The sequence below is a fragment of the Saccopteryx leptura genome, chromosome 3 (assembly GCF_036850995.1).
Source record: "Saccopteryx leptura isolate mSacLep1 chromosome 3, mSacLep1_pri_phased_curated, whole genome shotgun sequence".
Lineage (NCBI taxonomy): Eukaryota > Metazoa > Chordata > Mammalia > Chiroptera > Emballonuridae > Saccopteryx > Saccopteryx leptura.
In genome coordinates, this window is record NC_089505.1 from 209,238,531 (window position 1) to 209,257,546 (window position 19,016).

General features: G+C 48.0%; 1 protein-coding gene across 1 annotated transcript in view; it reads left to right on the forward strand.

Moving 5' to 3' along the window:
* Positions 1 to 17,711, forward strand: part of NOTCH2 (notch receptor 2) — a 185,005-nt gene extending 167,294 nt beyond the window's left edge. The window contains exons 24-34 of the mRNA XM_066377289.1: positions 584 to 696; positions 1,970 to 2,472; positions 3,821 to 4,168; positions 4,749 to 4,891; positions 5,087 to 5,297; positions 5,743 to 5,839; positions 7,268 to 7,436; positions 8,948 to 9,249; positions 11,384 to 11,531; positions 12,195 to 12,292; positions 13,140 to 17,711. Coding sequence (XP_066233386.1) covers positions 584 to 696; positions 1,970 to 2,472; positions 3,821 to 4,168; positions 4,749 to 4,891; positions 5,087 to 5,297; positions 5,743 to 5,839; positions 7,268 to 7,436; positions 8,948 to 9,249; positions 11,384 to 11,531; positions 12,195 to 12,292; positions 13,140 to 14,528 — 3,521 coding nt within the window. The 3' untranslated portion in view covers positions 14,529 to 17,711. The remainder of the gene's footprint in view (positions 1 to 583; positions 697 to 1,969; positions 2,473 to 3,820; positions 4,169 to 4,748; positions 4,892 to 5,086; positions 5,298 to 5,742; positions 5,840 to 7,267; positions 7,437 to 8,947; positions 9,250 to 11,383; positions 11,532 to 12,194; positions 12,293 to 13,139) is intronic.
* The last annotated feature ends 1,305 nt before the right edge of the window (positions 17,712 to 19,016 follow it).

Genomic DNA, 19,016 nt, shown 5'->3' on the forward strand with positions numbered 1-19,016 from the left:
TCCACTTTATTGTGGAGCAGTGGGAAAGTGAAGCCAAGTTTTAAAGCAATGCCAATCAGGTTACAGAAAGGCTAAAAAATAAGACTGAAGAGATTTTTACAGGTGAAAAATATCTATAAATTGCAAATCACCATTTATCTGTGTTGGCCTCGGGCTGCCTCTCCTGTGAAGCAGACAATGTCAACAAAATGTAATGAACAGTTTTGGTAACGTTCCTTTTGACTGATGAAAACTAAGTGCCTTCCCCCAAAAAAGTTGTCATTTTCCCTTTTTTTTTCTGGTGGTGATGGTTTTAGAGTCATTTTTCATATCTATTCTGTGAGTCAGTCAGGATGTATGCCATGCATGCTCATGATGTAGACAAACAGGTGAGGGGACTGTTCTGATCCGGGCGTGGGCCGGTCACATTGAGATCCAGTGAGTGTTTTATCTTCTCATGTCCCATTAGGCTTAGAATGGGACTCTCATCCCCCTTCCTCCATCTCTGACCCTTCTGGTCAGCTCCTGTCTTAGCAGGGTTCTGTTCGGTGACTTGCAGTCCCTACTTCTGCCTTTTAAAGCTCCTTTTCATGTCCACTTTGAGGTCGTCACTGTGAGACTTTCGTGGATGTGTGTCCCCAGAAGCCTTGCTTGAATGGAGGGACTTGTTCTGCGGCCAGCAACATGCCTGATGGTTTCATTTGCCGTTGTCCCCCGGTAAGTGCCATGTTGTCTTCCATACAGTCTAACAAAACTGAGTGTAAATCTGCTTTTCCCAGGTTCTATGGGGAGCTTTCTTGGTGGGTAGGTTCTTAATTTTAGTTCCTTCAAAAGAATGTGCTTGGGTTTTCCATTTAGGCTGTTAAGATACTCCCCAAAACAGTGAGCTCCATAATCTGTGACTGTCGATCGTCAGAAGCACTAAGGGAGAACCACAAGAAGTGGTGGGATTTTCCCTGGAATAAAGGACTACTGTCTCAGGCTTCTGGGTCCTACGTTGAAAGGCAGTCTTGCTGCCCAGATGGGAACAGAATTGGTTGGAAATGCTACTTTGTTTCCATTCCTTACCAGGGCTATTTGAGGGCCAGGTGCTTCTTAAACTGGAAGTAAGCCTAATGTTAGCCATTTTCTGTTCAAACTCTTTTGCCACTGCCAGAAGTGGAAACCTCCCTGAAACAGCCATCACTGTGTGGGGAGACACCAACAGGAGACCTAGGTGGTAACGTTGGCCTGGGCTAAGCAGGAAGTCTAAGAATGAACTGACATGGAAAAGTTTTATTCACTCATAACTCCTGATATGATTGCCTGCACTCCTATAAAGCCATTATATAAGTGATCTTTTTTTTGCGAGAGAGACAGAGACATAGAGGGACAGATAGAGACAGACAGACAGGAAGGGAGAGAGATGAGAAGCATCAGTTCTTCACTGCAGCACCTTAGCTGTTCATTGATTGCTTTCTCATATGTGCCTTGAGGGCTACAGCTGAGATAGTGACCCCTTGCTCAAACCAGCAACCTTTGGGCTCAAGCCAGTGAACCTGCACACAAGCTGATGAGCCCGCGCTCCAGCTGGATGAGGCTGCACTCAAGCTGGCAACCTTGGGACTTCGAACCTGGGTCCTCAGCATCCCAAGCTGACACTCTACCCACTGTGCCACTGCCTGGTCAGGCTATTAGTGATCTAATGATGGTTAGGAAAGGTGCTAATATAGTTTTACCTGTGCCTTATCCCACCACAACCTGTGGACTTACTTTGGAGGTGATCTCTTAAATTGATAGACTCTGCATCACCCCATGGAACTTTTAACCCTGACATGTACGTTGACCTGATGAGATCTTCTCCTAGAACTTGATCCAGGAGGCTGTGGGGAGGGGGGTTCTCAGCCAAGGTTCTCGTCTGTAACTCCCTAGTGGTGTGTGTGGGGGGGGGGCATGGGGCATGTCCTCAAGAATTGATCCGCCATCCCCATTTGTTTGCTGATTTCCCCAGGGATTCTCCGGCGCAAGATGCCAGAGCAGCTGTGGACAAGTGAAATGTAGGAGAGGGGAGCAATGTGTCCACACGGCCTCAGGCCCCCGCTGTTTCTGCCCCAACCCCCAGGACTGCGAGTCAGGCTGTGTCAGTAGCCCCTGCCAGCATGGGGGGAGCTGCTTCCCGCAGCGCCAGCCCCCGTATTACTCCTGCCAGTGCACTCCGCCGTTCTGGGGCAGTCGCTGTGAATGGCACACGGCCCCGCCCACCCCCACTGCCACCTGTCTCAGCCAATACTGTGCTGACAAAGCTCGGGACGGCGTCTGCGATGAGGCCTGCAACAGCCATGCCTGCCAGTGGGATGGGGGAGACTGCTCCCTCACCATGGAGAACCCCTGGGCCAACTGCTCCTCCCCACTTCCCTGCTGGGATTATATCAACAACCAGTGTGATGAGCTATGCAACACAGCCGAGTGCCTGTTTGACAACTTTGAATGCCAGGGGAACAGCAAGGCATGCAAGTAAGGGTCCAGGGTCCCTGGAAGATGCGGGAGACTGTCACTAACACACACAGTTTCTTGTTCTCGCTTCTAACCACTCCAGCACTTCGGCCCAAGCTGCCTCTGCTTTTCAGACTGGTGCCCTGAGGCCTTCTTCTCCCTGGTGTCAGCCTGTCCCATCGCACGCTGCCCTGTGCTCTCCCTTGCTGACAGAGGTCCAAGAGTGCTCACTGCACCGCCACCCTCTCTCTGCCTAGTTTTGCCTTCTCACCTGCTGCTCTCGTGACCTCCTGGGGAAATAACTTGAAGTGGTGTTACCCACTCTCAGGCAGCGTCTCACATAACCTGCCTGCAGGATGGATGAAAAGGTCTGTACCTCTGTCTCTTCACCCCGTCCCTGTCCCTGAGACTGGGTTTCCCCTCTAGTTCATCAGGAAGCATAAGCTAGATTGGGCCACTTAATCCTCCTGTCTTCACTTTGCAGTTACCAGGTGCTTTGTGGTTTACAGAGTAACTTTCCTTTTAGCCATCCCATTCAGTTTGACCCTGATGAATTCTCAACAGCTTTGAAAGGAATAGGTATTGTGACTGGTCTTTCAAAGGTGGGGGGGTGCCGAGACCTGGGAGGTTAGATCACTTATCAGAGCGTGCACAGCACTTCCGGAGGCCTCATACTCTCACTGAGCTGGTATGGCAGGTTGGACCAAATGGTGTGACTGCCAAGGGCTTGGGAGGGGGCACTGTGGGGCAGTGTAGATGAAATGATTTGTGCATCATTCAGATTTTGGGACTCGGTGTCCTTTTCCCAGTATTTGAAAGGGGCTGTACCAGTGGTATCCTGTATGAGACACACCTCCTCACCCACCTTCCATAGTTGACATTTAGTCTTGATTGGGGAAAAAAATAGGCCATATTGACAAGGTCCTCTGTGTAGCAACTCTTGATGGTTCAGAGGTCTGTATCCAGGTTCTGGAAACACGTTTTACTTCCAAAAGCCCATCATTACCTCACCAGGGGCAGTGGATACAAAAATACAGGAGGCATGAACCAGGTTGAATTTCATTTCAGGCATGGAGCTTTGTTCACACACATCTGACTTAAAAAGATGAGCCGCCAGGGGGCCCATAAGCCCATGTGACCTAGTGGGAACCGCGTTGTCTCATACAGCATGCACTCACTGGTGTTGTGTGGCGTAGACTCTGGACTCTACGATGGCAGGGATGGGACATTCAAGGAGGGCTTCATGGACAGGTGGGGTCTGGTCTGGGCTGCAGAAGACGGGTAGGAAAAATCCCCAGTAGTTCCCAGTGGAAAACCAAATAAGTTCCAGTTCTTCTGAGCCCCATCCCTCTCTCTATCCCCCACCTAGGTATGACAAGTACTGTGCAGACCACTTCAAAGACAACCACTGTGACCAGGGCTGCAACAGTGAGGAGTGTGGCTGGGACGGGCTGGACTGTGCTGCTGACCAGCCGGAGAACCTGGCGGAGGGCACCCTGGTGATCGTGGTGCTGATGCCACCGGAACAGCTCCTCCAGGATGCTCGCAGCTTCCTGCGGGCACTAGGCACCCTGCTGCACACCAACCTGCGCATCAAACAGGACTCTCAGGGGAAGCTCATGGTCTACCCCTATTATGGGGAGAAGTCAGCTGCCATGAAGAAGCAGAGGGTGGCACGCAGGTCCCTTCCTGATGATCAGGAACAAGAGGTGGCTGGGTAGGTTTTTGTTTTCTGACCTCCTTAAAGTTTAACTTTATAAATCTAAGCACTTTGAAACCCAGAAAAAGTCATAACTGAAACTATCAAAATGCAAAGCTCAAACAAATAGAACAGCCCACCGGGTAAAACAAACACACGATTCCAGTATCTGTGTGAAAGGGTAAAGGTTTGCCTTGATCTTGGGATCCTGACAGGCGGGCTGGAACAAGCAGGAGGGGGATGTCAGAAAGGCCTCAGATGCCGGGACCCCGAGCCTCTTGCCAGATTGCCTCAGCTCCCTGTAGTTCGTCTCCTTTTGTATTCACTGGCTTCTCAGCCATGTGACCAGGGTCAGAAGGCTTGAACTCAGCCAGGCCAAGGAAGATGAGACATTCCCTGAGTGGAAGTTAATGTTAAGGATCTAATGGAATGTATTGTAATTCTGAGGTCTTTCTGGAGGAGGCAGCATCTGAAGGTGGTGGTGAGGCCAGGCCTGACAGGGATGAAGGACGACTCACGCAGCTTCTGACTTGGCTTGCCTGGATGGTACCGTGTTCCTCACTTCTCCCTCTCCTCCCCTTTCCCTTGGCACCCACAGCTCTAAGGTGTTTCTGGAAATGGACAACCGCCAGTGTATCCAGGACTCAGACCAGTGTTTCAAGAACACGGACGCGGCAGCGGCCCTCCTGGCTTCCCATGCCATCCAGGGCACCCTGTCCTATCCCCTTGTCTCCGTCATCAGTGAGTAGCACTGCTGGGAACAGGAGAGTGCGAGGGGAGGGTGTCACCTGTGGCACAGGAGGAGAGGGCACACTTTTCTACGTGCAGCCCTTTGGTTGTCAGGGCTGGGGAGCTTGGCACTGCCCTGCAGGCAGGGTTAGAGCTGTCATCGGGCTGACGTTTCCTCTGCACTCTTCCTGTCACTTGTGCTTCCAGGTGAATCCTCAACTCCAAAACGCCCCCAGCTTCTCTATCTGTTTGCCGTTGCGGTGGTCATCTTCCTGTTCATCCTGCTGTTGGGTGTTATCATGGCAAAGCGCAAGCGTAAACATGGCTCTCTCTGGTTGCCTGAAGGCTTCATTCTCCGCCGGGACTCCAGCAATCACAAACGCCGGGAGCCGGTGGGGCAGGATGCCGTGGGGCTGAAGTAAGCTGGTTTGCCAACCCGCCACAACTCACAGTCATGATAAGCAGGGATCAGTCAGAAAAGCAGATCTTTTTGAGTCATGATTTTCAATTCTAAGCTCTGGCCACGCCACGTTATCACACTTGAGTGTAATTCCAAATGCCCACTGAGTAACGGAATAAACAGGCAGAGTCTGGGTGCCTCTGCTGTGTACATGTTAGCGCTTGGGTACTCAGCTTCTGTGTCGGGGTGTACTTTTGTTGTAAGCTCTCAATCAATGGAAAAGGGAAGGATGTTTACTCATGTAACGGGATGTGAAATACTGCCCCGCCTTTCTGCACCAGGGCCCCTACAAGTCTGAGTATAGCAGTGAGAGTGTCATGGTGGGTAAAGTATTGAAATCTGCTATCTTAGTTGATGTTGTGCCTCTGCTCTTGTTTTCTCCTTCACAATCCTGGCATATCAGAAATCTCTCAGTGCAAGTCTCGGAGGCTAACATAATTCGGTCTGGAACAAGTGAACATTGGGCTGATGATGAAGGGCCCCAGCCAAAGAAAGCCAAGGTAAGTTGGCCATCATCAGACATTAGCTGGTCACATTTCAGGTTCTGTCCTTGGTAGCCAGAGTGTCCCAAATGGGAGTGATAGTCTTTATACATTGCCCAGCCTGTGGCCACCCCAGGTTGTCACAACAGGAATTCTTTAGGTCAGCAATACCCTTGGGTTACCTATATATGTTCTCAGTAAGAACTCTAAAAATAATAAACAAACATGCTTCCTTCCTGAAGTGCCATAGATGGTTGTCAAATAAGGACTTGTCAAATAAGGACTGATGTGTATTAAATAGTAATTTCCTACATGGCTATATCTCTCCCTTATTATGTCTGGGCATTTCTGCTTCCGGAAGGGAAGGTGGAATTAAACAGTGGAATAAAGCCAGTGACCGTTGACTTTAGAGACTCCTCATCTTGAGCCCAGGAAACAAAAACCATTGAGAAGTAAGAGGGAGATTGGGCTGAGGCTGGTGTGAAAAGGGAGACCGTGCATCCGCAGCTCTCTGTGGCTGGGTATGTGTGCACCCACTGACACTCAGTGTGGGGAAGTGTCTTGAGTGATACAAGCATGCAGTGGCTGAGAGCGTTGCTGTAGTTACAGTCAGAATCAGAGTCAAGTCCAAAACTCTGCTATCTAATAGCCAGCAAAATTATTTGCTGTACTTAATTATCCTTATTTGTAAAATAAGGCTTTTAGTAGGGATATTAATCATTATTTTCCCTGTGAGTTTTGTGAGGATTAAATACAGCTGTACGTGTAAAGTGTCTCCCTTATTTTCTATCACATACTAGATATTCCATAAAAGGTGGATATTTTTCACATTATAATAATAATTATTGCGTAGCAAATATGTCCTGAGTTCTGAATACTTGCTGTGTGCTGGGCATTGAGACCATCTAGGCAGGCAGCCTGGAAAAGGGCTGTCCCCTGTTCTCATGAACCTCACACAGTCCAGTGGTAGGGACGGTTGTGAAGTCCCACGTGAGTACTTAACACGTGTCAGTTAAGTAGAAGTGAGCAGAATGTGCTTTTTAGGACCAACAAAAGAAATTAAAGTCTAAATTTATTTGAGAGTTCAAGAATTGGGAGAGACTAGCGCAGATAGAAGGAACAGCATGAGCAAACACCCAGAAGCAAGAAAATGCTGCCGTAGGGATCTATAAATAGAATGTCAAGGCAGGTAAGGTTACATATCCAGGCTGAAGCCTGCAGTTTGGGATGAGGGGGTCGAGAGAGTTGTACAGATGCTACAGGTAAATAGGAGCCACATCATGAGAGTCGTGGGTGACTGGTGCAGGTGCAAACCCAGACGGACAGAGTAGGAGTGGGGAGAAAACTGGGAAGGAGATGAAGAGAAATGGGGGGAGGCCAGACTAGCTCTGTGTCTGCAGTTCCTGGTGGTGGGCCAGGTTGATAGCAAAAGTTGTCCCCTTTCAGGCTGAAGATGAGGCTTTACTCTCAGAAGAAGAAGATCCCGTTGATAGACGCCCGTGGACACAGCAACACCTCGAAGCCGCAGACATCCGTAGGACGCCATCATTGGCTCTCACTCCTCCACAGGCAGAGCAGGAGGTGGATGTGCTGGACGTGAATGTCCGGGGCCCAGGTCAGCACCCCAGCTTCCCCCTTCACAAGGCCGTGCCTGGCCCTGTTGTGTGTTGTCATTCCCGTGTTTGCTGTACTTGGTGATGTACCCCCTGTCAATCTCACAGACTGTAACTCAGCTTGAGGACACAAATGCCTAAGGAATACAGGCATGCAGAAATTATAAACGTGTGTGAGAAGGATTTCACATTGCTTCACATAACAGCATGCTTGAGAAAAGAGGCTGATTATATGGAATAGATTTTAGTAGGATGAAAAATCATATACCAAAGCAGAGGTCAGACAGCTGGTATCTTATTGCCTGTAGGTGGTATCTTACTGCCTATAGTTCTATTAATATAGAATATTTTAAAATGTTGTCCAAGTATGGATGGACCCAGAGATCACTATGCTAAGTGAAATAAGCCAGTCAGAGAAAGACAAGTACCATATGATTTACTTATATGTGGAATCTAATGAACAAAATGAACTAACAAGTGAAATATAGACTCATACATAGAGAGCAGGCCGACAGCTGTCAAATGTAGGGGTTGAGTGAGGGAAGTGGAGGAATAGAGCAAAAAAGGACAAAAAACCCTCATCGGCAGTCAACAACAGTGTGGTGATTTCCAGGGTGGGAAGGGGAAGAGGGAAGTTGAGGAGGGTATTGGGGGATAATTGGTGATGGATGAAGACTTGACTTGAGGCAGTTAAACACACAATATGGTGTGCAGAGATGTATTGTAGATTTGGGCACCTGAAACCTGTATAATAATGTTCACCAGTCTCAGTCCAATAAAATTAAATTTAAAAAAATAAATAAAATGTCCATTTAAAAATAACCTAACACTTAGAAACTTGAACAGAAAGGTTTGATAAACTTAGAGAAGAACCTCTTCTTTGTGTCTCACTACTCTATAGAAAGGACATTATCAGAGGAAGAGTAAGGAGGTGCCCATTGACCATAAGAAGCACAAGGATATTTTCCTATCAGAATAATTTCACTCACTTGGCCCTGGCCAGTTGGCTCCGTGAGAGCGTTGGCCCAGCATGTGAATGTCCCGGGTTCAATTCCCAGTCAGGACACACAGGAGAAATAACCATCTACTTCTCTACCCCTCTTCCTAACCCTTCTCTCTCTCTTTCTCTCTTTCTCTCTCACTGCCACTCTCACTCCCTCTCCCTCTCCCTGTCTTCCCTTCCTGCAGCCATGGCTCGGTTGGAGCAAATTTTAGCCCTGGGCACTGAGGCTGGCTCCATGGTCTCCACCTCAGGTGCTAAAAAATGGCTCCGGTTGCAACGGAGCAAGGGTCCCAGATGGGCAGAGCATCACCCCCTAGTGGGCTTGCTGGGTAGATCCCGGTTGGGGAGCATGTGGGAGTCTCTCTGCCTCTCCATTTCTCACTTAAGAAAAATGAAAAAAATTACTACCAATAATTTTCACTCGTATTGAACTATTCCAAATGTAGGATTAATTGAACATTAATGTCTTTCTCCTCATTGAGTATTCTTTGGGATTTTCCTTTCCTATAGATGGGTGCACCCCACTGATGCTGGCTTCCCTCCGAGTAGGCAGCTCAGATATGAGTGACGAAGATGAAGACACAGAGGACTCTTCTGCCAACATCATCACAGACTTGGTCTACCAGGGTGCCAGCCTCCAGGCCCAGACAGACCGGACCGGCGAGATGGCCCTGCACCTCGCAGCGCGCTACTCCCGGGCAGATGCCGCCAAGCGTCTCCTGGATGCAGGTGCCGATGCCAACGCCCAGGACAACATGGGCCGCTGCCCTCTCCATGCTGCAGTGGCTGCTGATGCCCAAGGTGTCTTCCAGGTAAAGAACATGGAAAGAGTTGGTTCCTTATGATCTGTAATGTCTTATCTTTGTTAAGGCACTTAACATCCTGTTAGATTCAGGTGCACCCTTCCTCCCACCCCCACCCCTCATCCCCCATGTGGGCCGTGTACACCTTCCTGTTGTAGTTGAGCCTTGATTGCTTTTGTCACGTCAGTGGGAGGGATTTTTCCCCAGGCTGATCAGCTGCAAGTCCTGACCCACCCCACAGAGCAGGACTTACTTCCAAGAGACAGAGGTGCCTGCTGAGTCTGCCCCTGGAGTGTGTGACCTATGGAGGTAGTTGGGTGGTGAGGTTTCAATGTGCCCCGAAGCTGTCCACTGGGTGCACTTGCTCTGGGGACACCTGGGAGGTGCAGGCCTGGTTAACCACCACCTGTGTTCTGCTCGGGGCCACCTGGCATGAGCTTCTTCTACTCGTGCTGGATTTGGAGGTGCCCAGGGGAGGCCAAGCTGTAAACCAAGCCTGGTTGCTGCCAACCGAGCCTCGGGCCACCTAGGGCAGGGGTCGGGAACCTATGGCTTGCGAGCCAGATGTGGCTCTTTTGATGGCTGCATCTGGCTCGCAGACAAATCTTTAATAAAAAAAAAATGTTAAAAATATAAAACATTCTCATGTATTACAACCCATTCATTTCCTACCGCTCATGTTCATGGTTGCGAGTGGCTGGAGCCAATCACAGCTGTCCTCCGGGACAACACTAAATTTTTATTGGATAATGCATAACGTACATGGGTCATTGTATGGCTCTCACGGAATTACATTTTAAAATATGTGGCGTTCATGGCTCTCTCAGCCAAAAAGGTTCCCGACCCCTGACCTAGGGAGAGATACTGGGCACGATGTGGCCAGATGCTGTTTGTTTGAGAGATTTTAGGGAAATCTGAAGCATGAGCCAGCCAGGCTATTCAAATGGAAAAGCCACTGGAAACAGCGTGGGTGAGACCGAAAGTTGGGTGGTGCAGGAGTCTCAGGGAATCACAGGGCAAGGCACACAGTGTGTGCCAGCTTGATAGTCTCAGAAATGGTACCCACCTACCAGCTCTGAGGGGAAGGGCTTATCAAGGAGAGATGGCCTCTGCCAGCACTTCTGTCAAGGAGAAAGCTGTCCCAGCTCTCACTCTGATACTGGATAATTCTATTCCTCACCGTGTGTCTCTGGTGCCTTTCAAGCTGCTGCCTCAGTACTGGAGCTCAGAGGGAGTGAGTCCCAGTAAGTCTGTACATGGGCCCTTTCAGAGAAACTGTGTGGGGCTCCAGCAGCCTTTGTCTCCCTTATCCTCAATTCCCACTGATTTTTATAGCCAGAAGTTATGGGGATTTCTCCTCCTAGAACTGGGTTGAGGGCCTGGTGTGGGGCTGGGATCCTGGCTCCTCAGGAGAGACCTCCGCAGCCAAGATAAACCCCCCCCCCAATTTTTATTTGCCACACGTGGGTGTGGAACCAACCCATTCCCCATCTCCCCCCCGCCCCCAGTCTCAATGTGGCTTCTTTTTTTTTAATTACCTAGTTTTACAATTTCCATTCAGCCAGATTTCAGGAGGTTCTGAATGATAGTTCTGTAGTTTAGTTGTAATTTTTAATATCTTCTGATTCTTAATCACCATGTTTTCTGATATGCCAAAATGTCTCCCAAATGAGTATATCAGATGGGAGTGATAACCTGTTACGAAGCCTTTGATATTGTCAGCTTCTGCCTGTAGATTAGTCTGACCATATGGGCTTCCACATGGTCCTTTGTGGTTTTCTTTAAGTGGGTTCACAGTGTCCTCCTTGATGCCCTTTTATTACACCCTTACGAGGAAATTAGAAGCATTCTGTACACCGTATTTGAGATGGTGATATTTTCCCACGGCCCTCTTCTTTCTTTAGAAAGTAGAAGTACTTCACTTTACAGGGGACTGTTGTCTGTTGAGCTCATGTTTGTTCACTCATTCATCCAGCAAACATGTGTTGATTGACCGTGGTGGTAACTTGGGCACAAAAATAAGACATTTCTTGTCCTGCAGGAAGTTAGAGTAGCCTCAGCTATGATGGCCTTGTTTCTTCTCTCAGCTTCCTTACATTCTTAATCTGGGTAACCCTCTTGTCTTTACTTTCTCTTCTTCTAGATTCTGATCCGCAACAGAGTAACTGATCTAGATGCTAGGATGAACGATGGAACCACGCCACTGATCCTGGCAGCTCGCCTGGCTGTGGAGGGAATGGTGGCAGAACTGATTAACTGCCAAGCTGATGTGAATGCGGTGGATGACCATGGTGAGCACAAGGCGGGGGCTGGGATTTTTACTTGCGAAGATTCCTCTAAAGAGCAGAGTTGTTACATGATCCTTAAAGACCTACCTCAGATCCAGATTCACTGAAGATTCATTCATTCATTCATTCTTCCTTTTAACACCCTGAGCTCAGAGAACTGAGCCATTTGGGAGGTCCAGAGATGAAGATGGGAAGGGGTTGTTAGTGAGAGGTTTTGGACTTCAGTGCAGGTCTGTGAAAGGTTTGCCTATGTAAGGTCCCTGGCATGCCACTTTGACATGAGGACTTATGAGAGCTGAGTTCACTGGGACTGGGGGTGGGGGTACTGTTAGATATCCTAAATATAGGCATGTAAGACACAAAGAGGTTATTTTCTTCAGTGTGTGACAGAGTAGATTGCATCATGTGCAGGAGAGGAGTGCCACAGACAAATGATCCTTATACCCAGCGGTCTTCTGAAGGCTAAGCAGCCTGTATTAAAGTATTTCTAGAGCAGAGGGAAAGAAGATAACACTTAGATTTTCCCTATAGGCCCCCAGCGAGAACAGACTTCCTGCTGCTCTCTGGGCAGCCCAGTTTCTTTGTGCAAGTCACGATGCTCCCTTATACTGGGAATGGGATGTGTCCTTCTCCCTTGTCTGCTTCTACGAATGTTTCTCCCTATAGGAAAATCTGCTCTTCACTGGGCAGCTGCTGTCAATAACGTGGAGGCGACACTTCTGCTGTTGAAAAATGGGGCCAACCGAGACATGCAGGACAACAAGGTGCAGTATGGGCTCTGAGTGGAGGGCAGGCATAGCCGTGCCCTTCTCTCCCCCAGCTCCTTTCGTGATAGGTGGAGATGCAGGTGGAAGCAGGGGACGGGAGCTGGTTCTGGAGAGCTTGCAGAAGGGCATCAGGCGTAGCAAGGGGAGAGCGGGGCTAAGTCGTCTGTCTGCTCAGTCCTGTCTGACCCAGGCTGCTCTGTAGATAAGCTTGCTGTTGCCTTCCCTGCTTTGCTTTTCTTTGGTGTTCCCCTCCTGGCCTCATGCTTTCTTCCTTTTCCCGTGCTTGTTTTCTTTGTTTCCTGGGGCTTTGTCTGTGCTTGGACACCAGGTATCTTCCTGCTCCGAGTGGAACGGCTACTTTCCTCTGTGGCTCATCTTTATCTTCTGGTTTCCCTCTTTTTAGGTCTTCTCCAAGTATTTTCTCTGCTTCCTTTTATTTCTATTATTTTCCCAGCTCTGCACATCCTTTAGGTTCTTCCCTCTTAGCTTTCTTATTTTGAACTTCTTCTCCCCTTAGAACCCTACTTTGATAAGCTTGGTGTTCTTTTAAGTGAGTCTCTGGCTCAGTAGCGTGCTTTATTTCACACATTTCCACCTAAGGTGATCCTGCCCACTATGGGCAAAAGGGGTTCTGGGGCGGGTTGAAATAATCTTCCTCTTTTTCTGTCTAAAGTATAGGTATCCATTCAGCACATAGTAGGAATACAGTTTATCTGTTTTATTAAAATTTCATACAGGGAGGCCGTTTAGAAAAAATGCCTAAGGAGGCAATAATAAAAAGATTGAGAAACACTGCTATCCTCAAGGGTGTTGCTAACATGCTCTCTCTGGGCCTGTTCTGTAGGAAGAGACACCTCTGTTTCTTGCTGCCCGGGAGGGGAGCTATGAAGCAGCCAAGATCCTGTTAGACCATTTCGCCAATCGGGACATCACCGACCACATGGACCGTCTCCCCCGGGATGTGGCTCGGGAACGCATGCACCATGACATTGTGCGCCTCCTGGATGAGTACAATGTAACACCAAGCCCTCCAGGCACTGTGCTGACTGCTGCCCTCTCCCCTGTCATCTGTGGGCCCAACAGATCTTTCCTCAGTCTGAAACACACTCCAATGGGCAAGAAACCCAGACGGCCCAATGCCAAGAGTGCCATGCCCACTAGCCTGTCTAACCTGGCCAAGGAGGCCAAGGATGCCAAGGGTAATAGGAGAAAGAAGTCGCTGAGTGATAAGGGCCAGCTGTCTGAGAGCTCAGTGACTTTATCCCCTGTTGATTCCCTAGAATCCCCTCATACCTACATTTCTGACACCACATCCTCCCCAATGATTACCTCCCCTGGCCTCTTACAGGCCTCGCCCAACCCTCTGCTGGCCACTGCTGGGCCCCCGGCCCCCATCCACTCACAGCATGCACTGTCTTTCTCTAACCTCCATGAGATTCAGCCTTTGGCTCATGGGGCCACCACTGTGCTTCCCTCGGTGAGCCAGCTGCTCTCCCACCACCACATGGTGCCCCCAGGCAGTGGTGGAACGGGGAGCCTAGGCAGGCTGCATCCAGTTCCTGTCCCAGCAGAGTGGGTGAACCGCATGGAGATGAATGACAGCCAGTACAACGAGATGCTTGGTATGGTACTGGCGCCGGCTGAGGGCACCCCTCCTGGCCTGGCTCCCCAGAGCAGGCCACCAGAAGGGAAGCATATAACCACCCCTCGGGAACCCTTGCCCCCTATTGTGACTTTCCAGCTGATCCCCAAAGGCAATATGGCCCAGCCAGCTGGGGCACCCCAGCCTCAGTCCAACTGCCCTCCAGCTGTTGCAGGCCCCCTGCCTACAATGTACCAGATTCCAGAAATGGCTCGTTTGCCCAGTATGGCTTTCCCCACTGCCATGATGCCCCAGCAGGAAGGGCAGGTTGCTCAGACCATTCTCCCAACCTACCATCCCTTCCCAGCCTCTGTGGGCAAGTACCCCACGCCCCCTTCACAGCATAGTTATGCCTCCTCAAATGCTGCTGAGCGAACGCCCAGTCACAGTGGCCACCTGCAGGGTGAACATCCCTACCTGACACCATCCCCAGAGTCTCCTGACCAGTGGTCCAGTTCATCACCTCACTCTGCCTCTGATTGGTCAGATGTGACCACCAGCCCTACTCCTGGCGGTGCTGGAGGAGGTCAGCGGGGACCTGGGACACACATGTCTGAGCCACCACGCAGCAACATGCAGGTTTACGCGTAAAGAATCTGCCTCCCATGTTGGGACAGAACTGCCTATTGAACATGCTGCTGAGCAGAAAATGAAGGCCATCCAGAGAGCAATGAAGAAATCTCTGGAACCAGCTTCTGAAGACAGAAGAGAGAACACGCTCTTCCCTTCCAGATAATGCAAGGAAAGCAATTTCATCAGTTTCACTGGGTATTTGCAGGGGAGTTTTTTTTTGGGGGGGGGGGGTGACAACACTCTTTCTAACCTCTTGTCCATCAAGCCACTTTGTAGACTTGCAAGATGAATACAAGACTGGGAACCATGTTTACACTCTTTTATTTGGAGACAAGACTGGAAGCCTGCTGTAGCCCAGACGTTCTTGCAGCCTGGACTACATTTTAAGCCCTGGTGGCTTCTGTCATACCCACAAGAAGATTCTACGCTAGAATCCTGGGATTGTGCCCTGCAATTCTAGCCGAAGTGAAGTGACCTGTCTCATTTTCTCAGCCTTGGAAGATCTTTTGACTTCGTGTGGTGCTTTAAGTTTTGCACCTCTGTGGTGGTAGCCCCTCCACAAGTCATAGGGCCTGGCCTTTGTGCCTTCCATCATTCCTGTTCTGGAATGTACATTCCGCCTCCTTTCCCTCCCACTGTCCAGTGTCCCTGGAAGTCTCACAGGGTTCACTTTGGTTATGGTTCTCAGCATAAACCTTTCTAGTATGTTTCTTTAGAAAATGGACACACTGCATTCTCCTACATAATAGCATTCCTAGAAGAGGAACAAAATATTTTTCTTTGAACCCAATTTGGGGACAGGAGAGCCCCTCCAGAGGCTGCAGCTAGTTCTCTTGCCTGCCCACAGGGCTTCATATAATAAACCTTACAGGAGGAGGGAGAAGAATCCACTTTTCCATCTGTGGGCCTTGTTAGTGTGAAGTTCTATCCTTGGCAGTGTAGATACTCTGATCCCATTTACAAAAACAAACACAAAAATTTGGGATGTTGGAATGACCTACTAATGCAAGAAGTGTTACCCTCTGACCGATCCCTTCCCGTCCTGCCGAGCTGAGCATGGTCTCCAACGTGAAACACATTAGTTCCCAGACGTTAGAGCCCTCGGGTGCTTCCCTCACTCACCCAGCAGATGAAGCTAGCCTATATCTTGAGACTTTCCTTCCATCAATCCTTAGAGAAAACAGTGTCTCAAATGGTATTCCCTCACCTGCTAGAATGGAAGTTTTCTCTGCTCAAGGGTGCCCAGGATGGTAGTCTTCCCTTCCTTGTCAGGTGATCAGTCTCTACTTCCCGCTTCCCTTTCTGACCGCAGGCTGTCCTCCAGTCTTCCTCCCACATGGTCTGGTCTGGGTCACTAGTGCACCCAGTACGTTCTCACTGAACACAGCAATTTTCAAGGGCAGGGAATAGAACGCTGGCCTAGTTTTCTAGGGTCAAGCCAAGTCCTATAAGGAGGTTGGAAAGGAGGAACTCTGAGGCAGCCTTTAGTGTTTTTTGCTACCATTTCATTTCCTTTGAAGCAGTCATGACATCTCCTTGTAGGTAACTAACAAGAAACTTATCAGGAACATTTTCTTTACCTGCAGTTGCCTTCTAGACGATAAGGGACAGTTACAGACACAGTCCCTGTCATCCTCATGTTCATTTTGAAATTGCATCTCACCTAAGTCTGTCCTTTGTATTTGTGGTTTTGTCAACTTCCTTGACCCTTTGACAAGGGCAGATGTGTTCTAGTTAACACTAGAAACAGGAGGACAGTTTTTTTCCCCTTCTTTCTGAGTCAGTAAATCCTATGGCCACACTGTCACACCTGCCTGGTGCTCTGATGTCATGACACCTGTGACATTAGTTCTGCTGGAGCATCTGGTGGATGTTAACAGGTGAATTGCCTACTCTGTTTTGGTTTGAATGACAGTCTTCATTCCTGCCATGGCCAGCAGTGTCCCCAGTGCTTCCTGCTTACTGACTGGCCCCACATAGAAGTCCTGTGTGTCTTAGCATGAGTCTACAAATGATTGCTTCAGTCCTGCCCCAGATCATGACCAACGAAAACAATTAACTCTGCTCTAATAGAAGCAGAGTGTCTGTCTGTTCATTCTGTATTTTGTTCCATTGTGTGGGAACTCTGCCAGCCCCTTTCATAGTGGGTAACATTTTATCATTTTAAATGCTGACTTTCTGTCGTTGGCCCCATTTGCTAATTCACAGATGGGGGGACCTATAGGCCTGGATCACTGTGGACCCCACCACACCTCCCTGCTCACCCTGTTCTGGCCCCACATGTTGAAAGTATCAGCCTCTGATCCAGCAGCTTGGATCTTTTATAACCTCCTCCCTCTCTAAGCGCAGCATAGGCCTAACTTGCTTGTTTCTGCTTAGAATCGTTTGGGTTTAGGAGAAAGGAATGTGAATGCTGCAGTTCCAGACAACAGGCCCCATTGATGAAGAGGAAGATTCTGCCTCTCAGGCATTGGCCAGTCTCTTAGGTTTTCAGGGCCCTTGAGTTGTATCATACCTAATAAAAGAGGGGTAAGAACGAGACTCACTTGGTTCCAAATGGCAGACTAACTTCTAAGGCATCCCAGCTTTTATGCCGTATATAGGTCAACTCCCTATTTTTTGGTTTATTTGTATGAATTTATTTGACTCTTCTGTCATCCTCTGGGGATAGATTTTTTTGTTTATTTTGTTTTGTATTAAGCGTTGTCTTCTGACTTATATGATGGTGAGGGAGGTCAGTTGTTGGGGGCAAGAGAGACTGGGAGCTAACGATTTTAATCAATCTGCTGTGATGCCCAAGTCCATGATGTCATCTTAGTAGCACATTTGCTCCCTCATAATTCTTGCATGGGAAAGAACCAGAGGTCTAACGTACTGTGGGCAGTTGGTGTGGGGAGTTTGACCTTCACCAACATGTTGGGTGCATGATGACTATCTGATAGGACATGCTGTATGCCCTGAGGCTCCCATCCCTGACTTTGGTACTGTGGCTCCTTCCTTATGTACATTTCTCTTGAATGATATTATATCTGTATGTATGAGATGCCTAGTAACCAATAAAATGACTGCATTTTCCTAACTATACCTAGTAAGGAAAATGCACACTTCGTTTTTACTTTTCAAAGTTTCATTCTAAAAGTAGTTAAGATGAAATTTATATGAAAGCATTTTTATCACAAAATAAAAACAGTTACATGTGAAGCTCAGTAGCATGGCAGTTTTTATTCCTCGGTCCTGCATCCCTGCTCTGGCAGTGACTTCGCTCATGCCATTTGCTTAGGGACAAGTCCTTATCTTCGTTCTGAGTCCCATGGGGCCCAGCACTAGGCTTCCTGCTCCCAACCCCTGCCTTTCTCTCTCCTCTTTCTAAAATCAATAAAATCTTTAACGCATATATAAATGAAACACAAAGGAAGACATTGAGATGTAAAAAGCAGTAAAATAGTTTAACATAAAAAACAGTGTTTTAAATGGTAGTAAGTTGGTGAGATTCAAATAATTTAACAACCAGTTCTCTGCTCTAATGACCATTTTAAGTATAAAAAAACTGTTCATGCATTTAATACTTAAGAAAAATAAAAGAGGTAAACAAAACTAGATTATGTTTTAGGAAAAGAATTTTAAAATATTAATGAAAAAATAATACCTGACAAAAAACAATAAAACTTATTTAAGGTATTTCCATATTGCTTCTTTATTGGCATCCTCACTTGCAATTTTTTTTCACTTATGGACAGAATGAACATTACTACAGGCAGGCATTTAAAATGTGCTGTTGCGCAGATGAACATTTAAAAAGGTAAGGAATGTAACTTTGTGATTTCCACATTGGGCAGCTTCCCAGGCACTCACCTTAGAGAGAACTCTGATTACAAGTGCCATTTTAACAACCGGTTCACTGAACTCAACAAAAAATTAGGTATCAGTTCTGCCGAACCGATGCAAACTGGCTAAGTCCCACCACTGTCAGTAATTATTTTTTTTTTATTTTTTTACAGAGACAGAGAGAGGGATAGATATGGACAGAAAGACAGGAACGGAGAGAGATGATCAATCATCAGTTTTTCATTGCGACACCTTAGTTGTTCATTGATTGCCTTCTCATATGTGCCTTGACCGTGGGGCTACAGCAGACCGAGTGATCCCTTGCTCAAGCCAGCGACCTTGGGTCCAAGCTGGTGAGCTTTGCTCAAAGCAGATGAGCCCGCGCTCAAGCTGGCAACCTCGGGGTCTCGAACCTGGGTCCTCTGAATCCCAGTCCAATGCTCTATCCACTGCGCCACCGCCTGGTCAGTAATTATTTTAAATGTAAACAGATTAAACATACCGATGGAAAAACATATTTTTAAAAGTTTCAACTGTAGGTTCCCTCCAAGAGACTCACTTTAGATGTAAGAACTCACATAGGCTAAAGTGAAAAAAGATATTAGAAATGTAAAGAGAGAGGACTGGCTCTCACTATATCAGACAAATTAGACTTTAAGGCAAAAAATGTCACTAAGAACA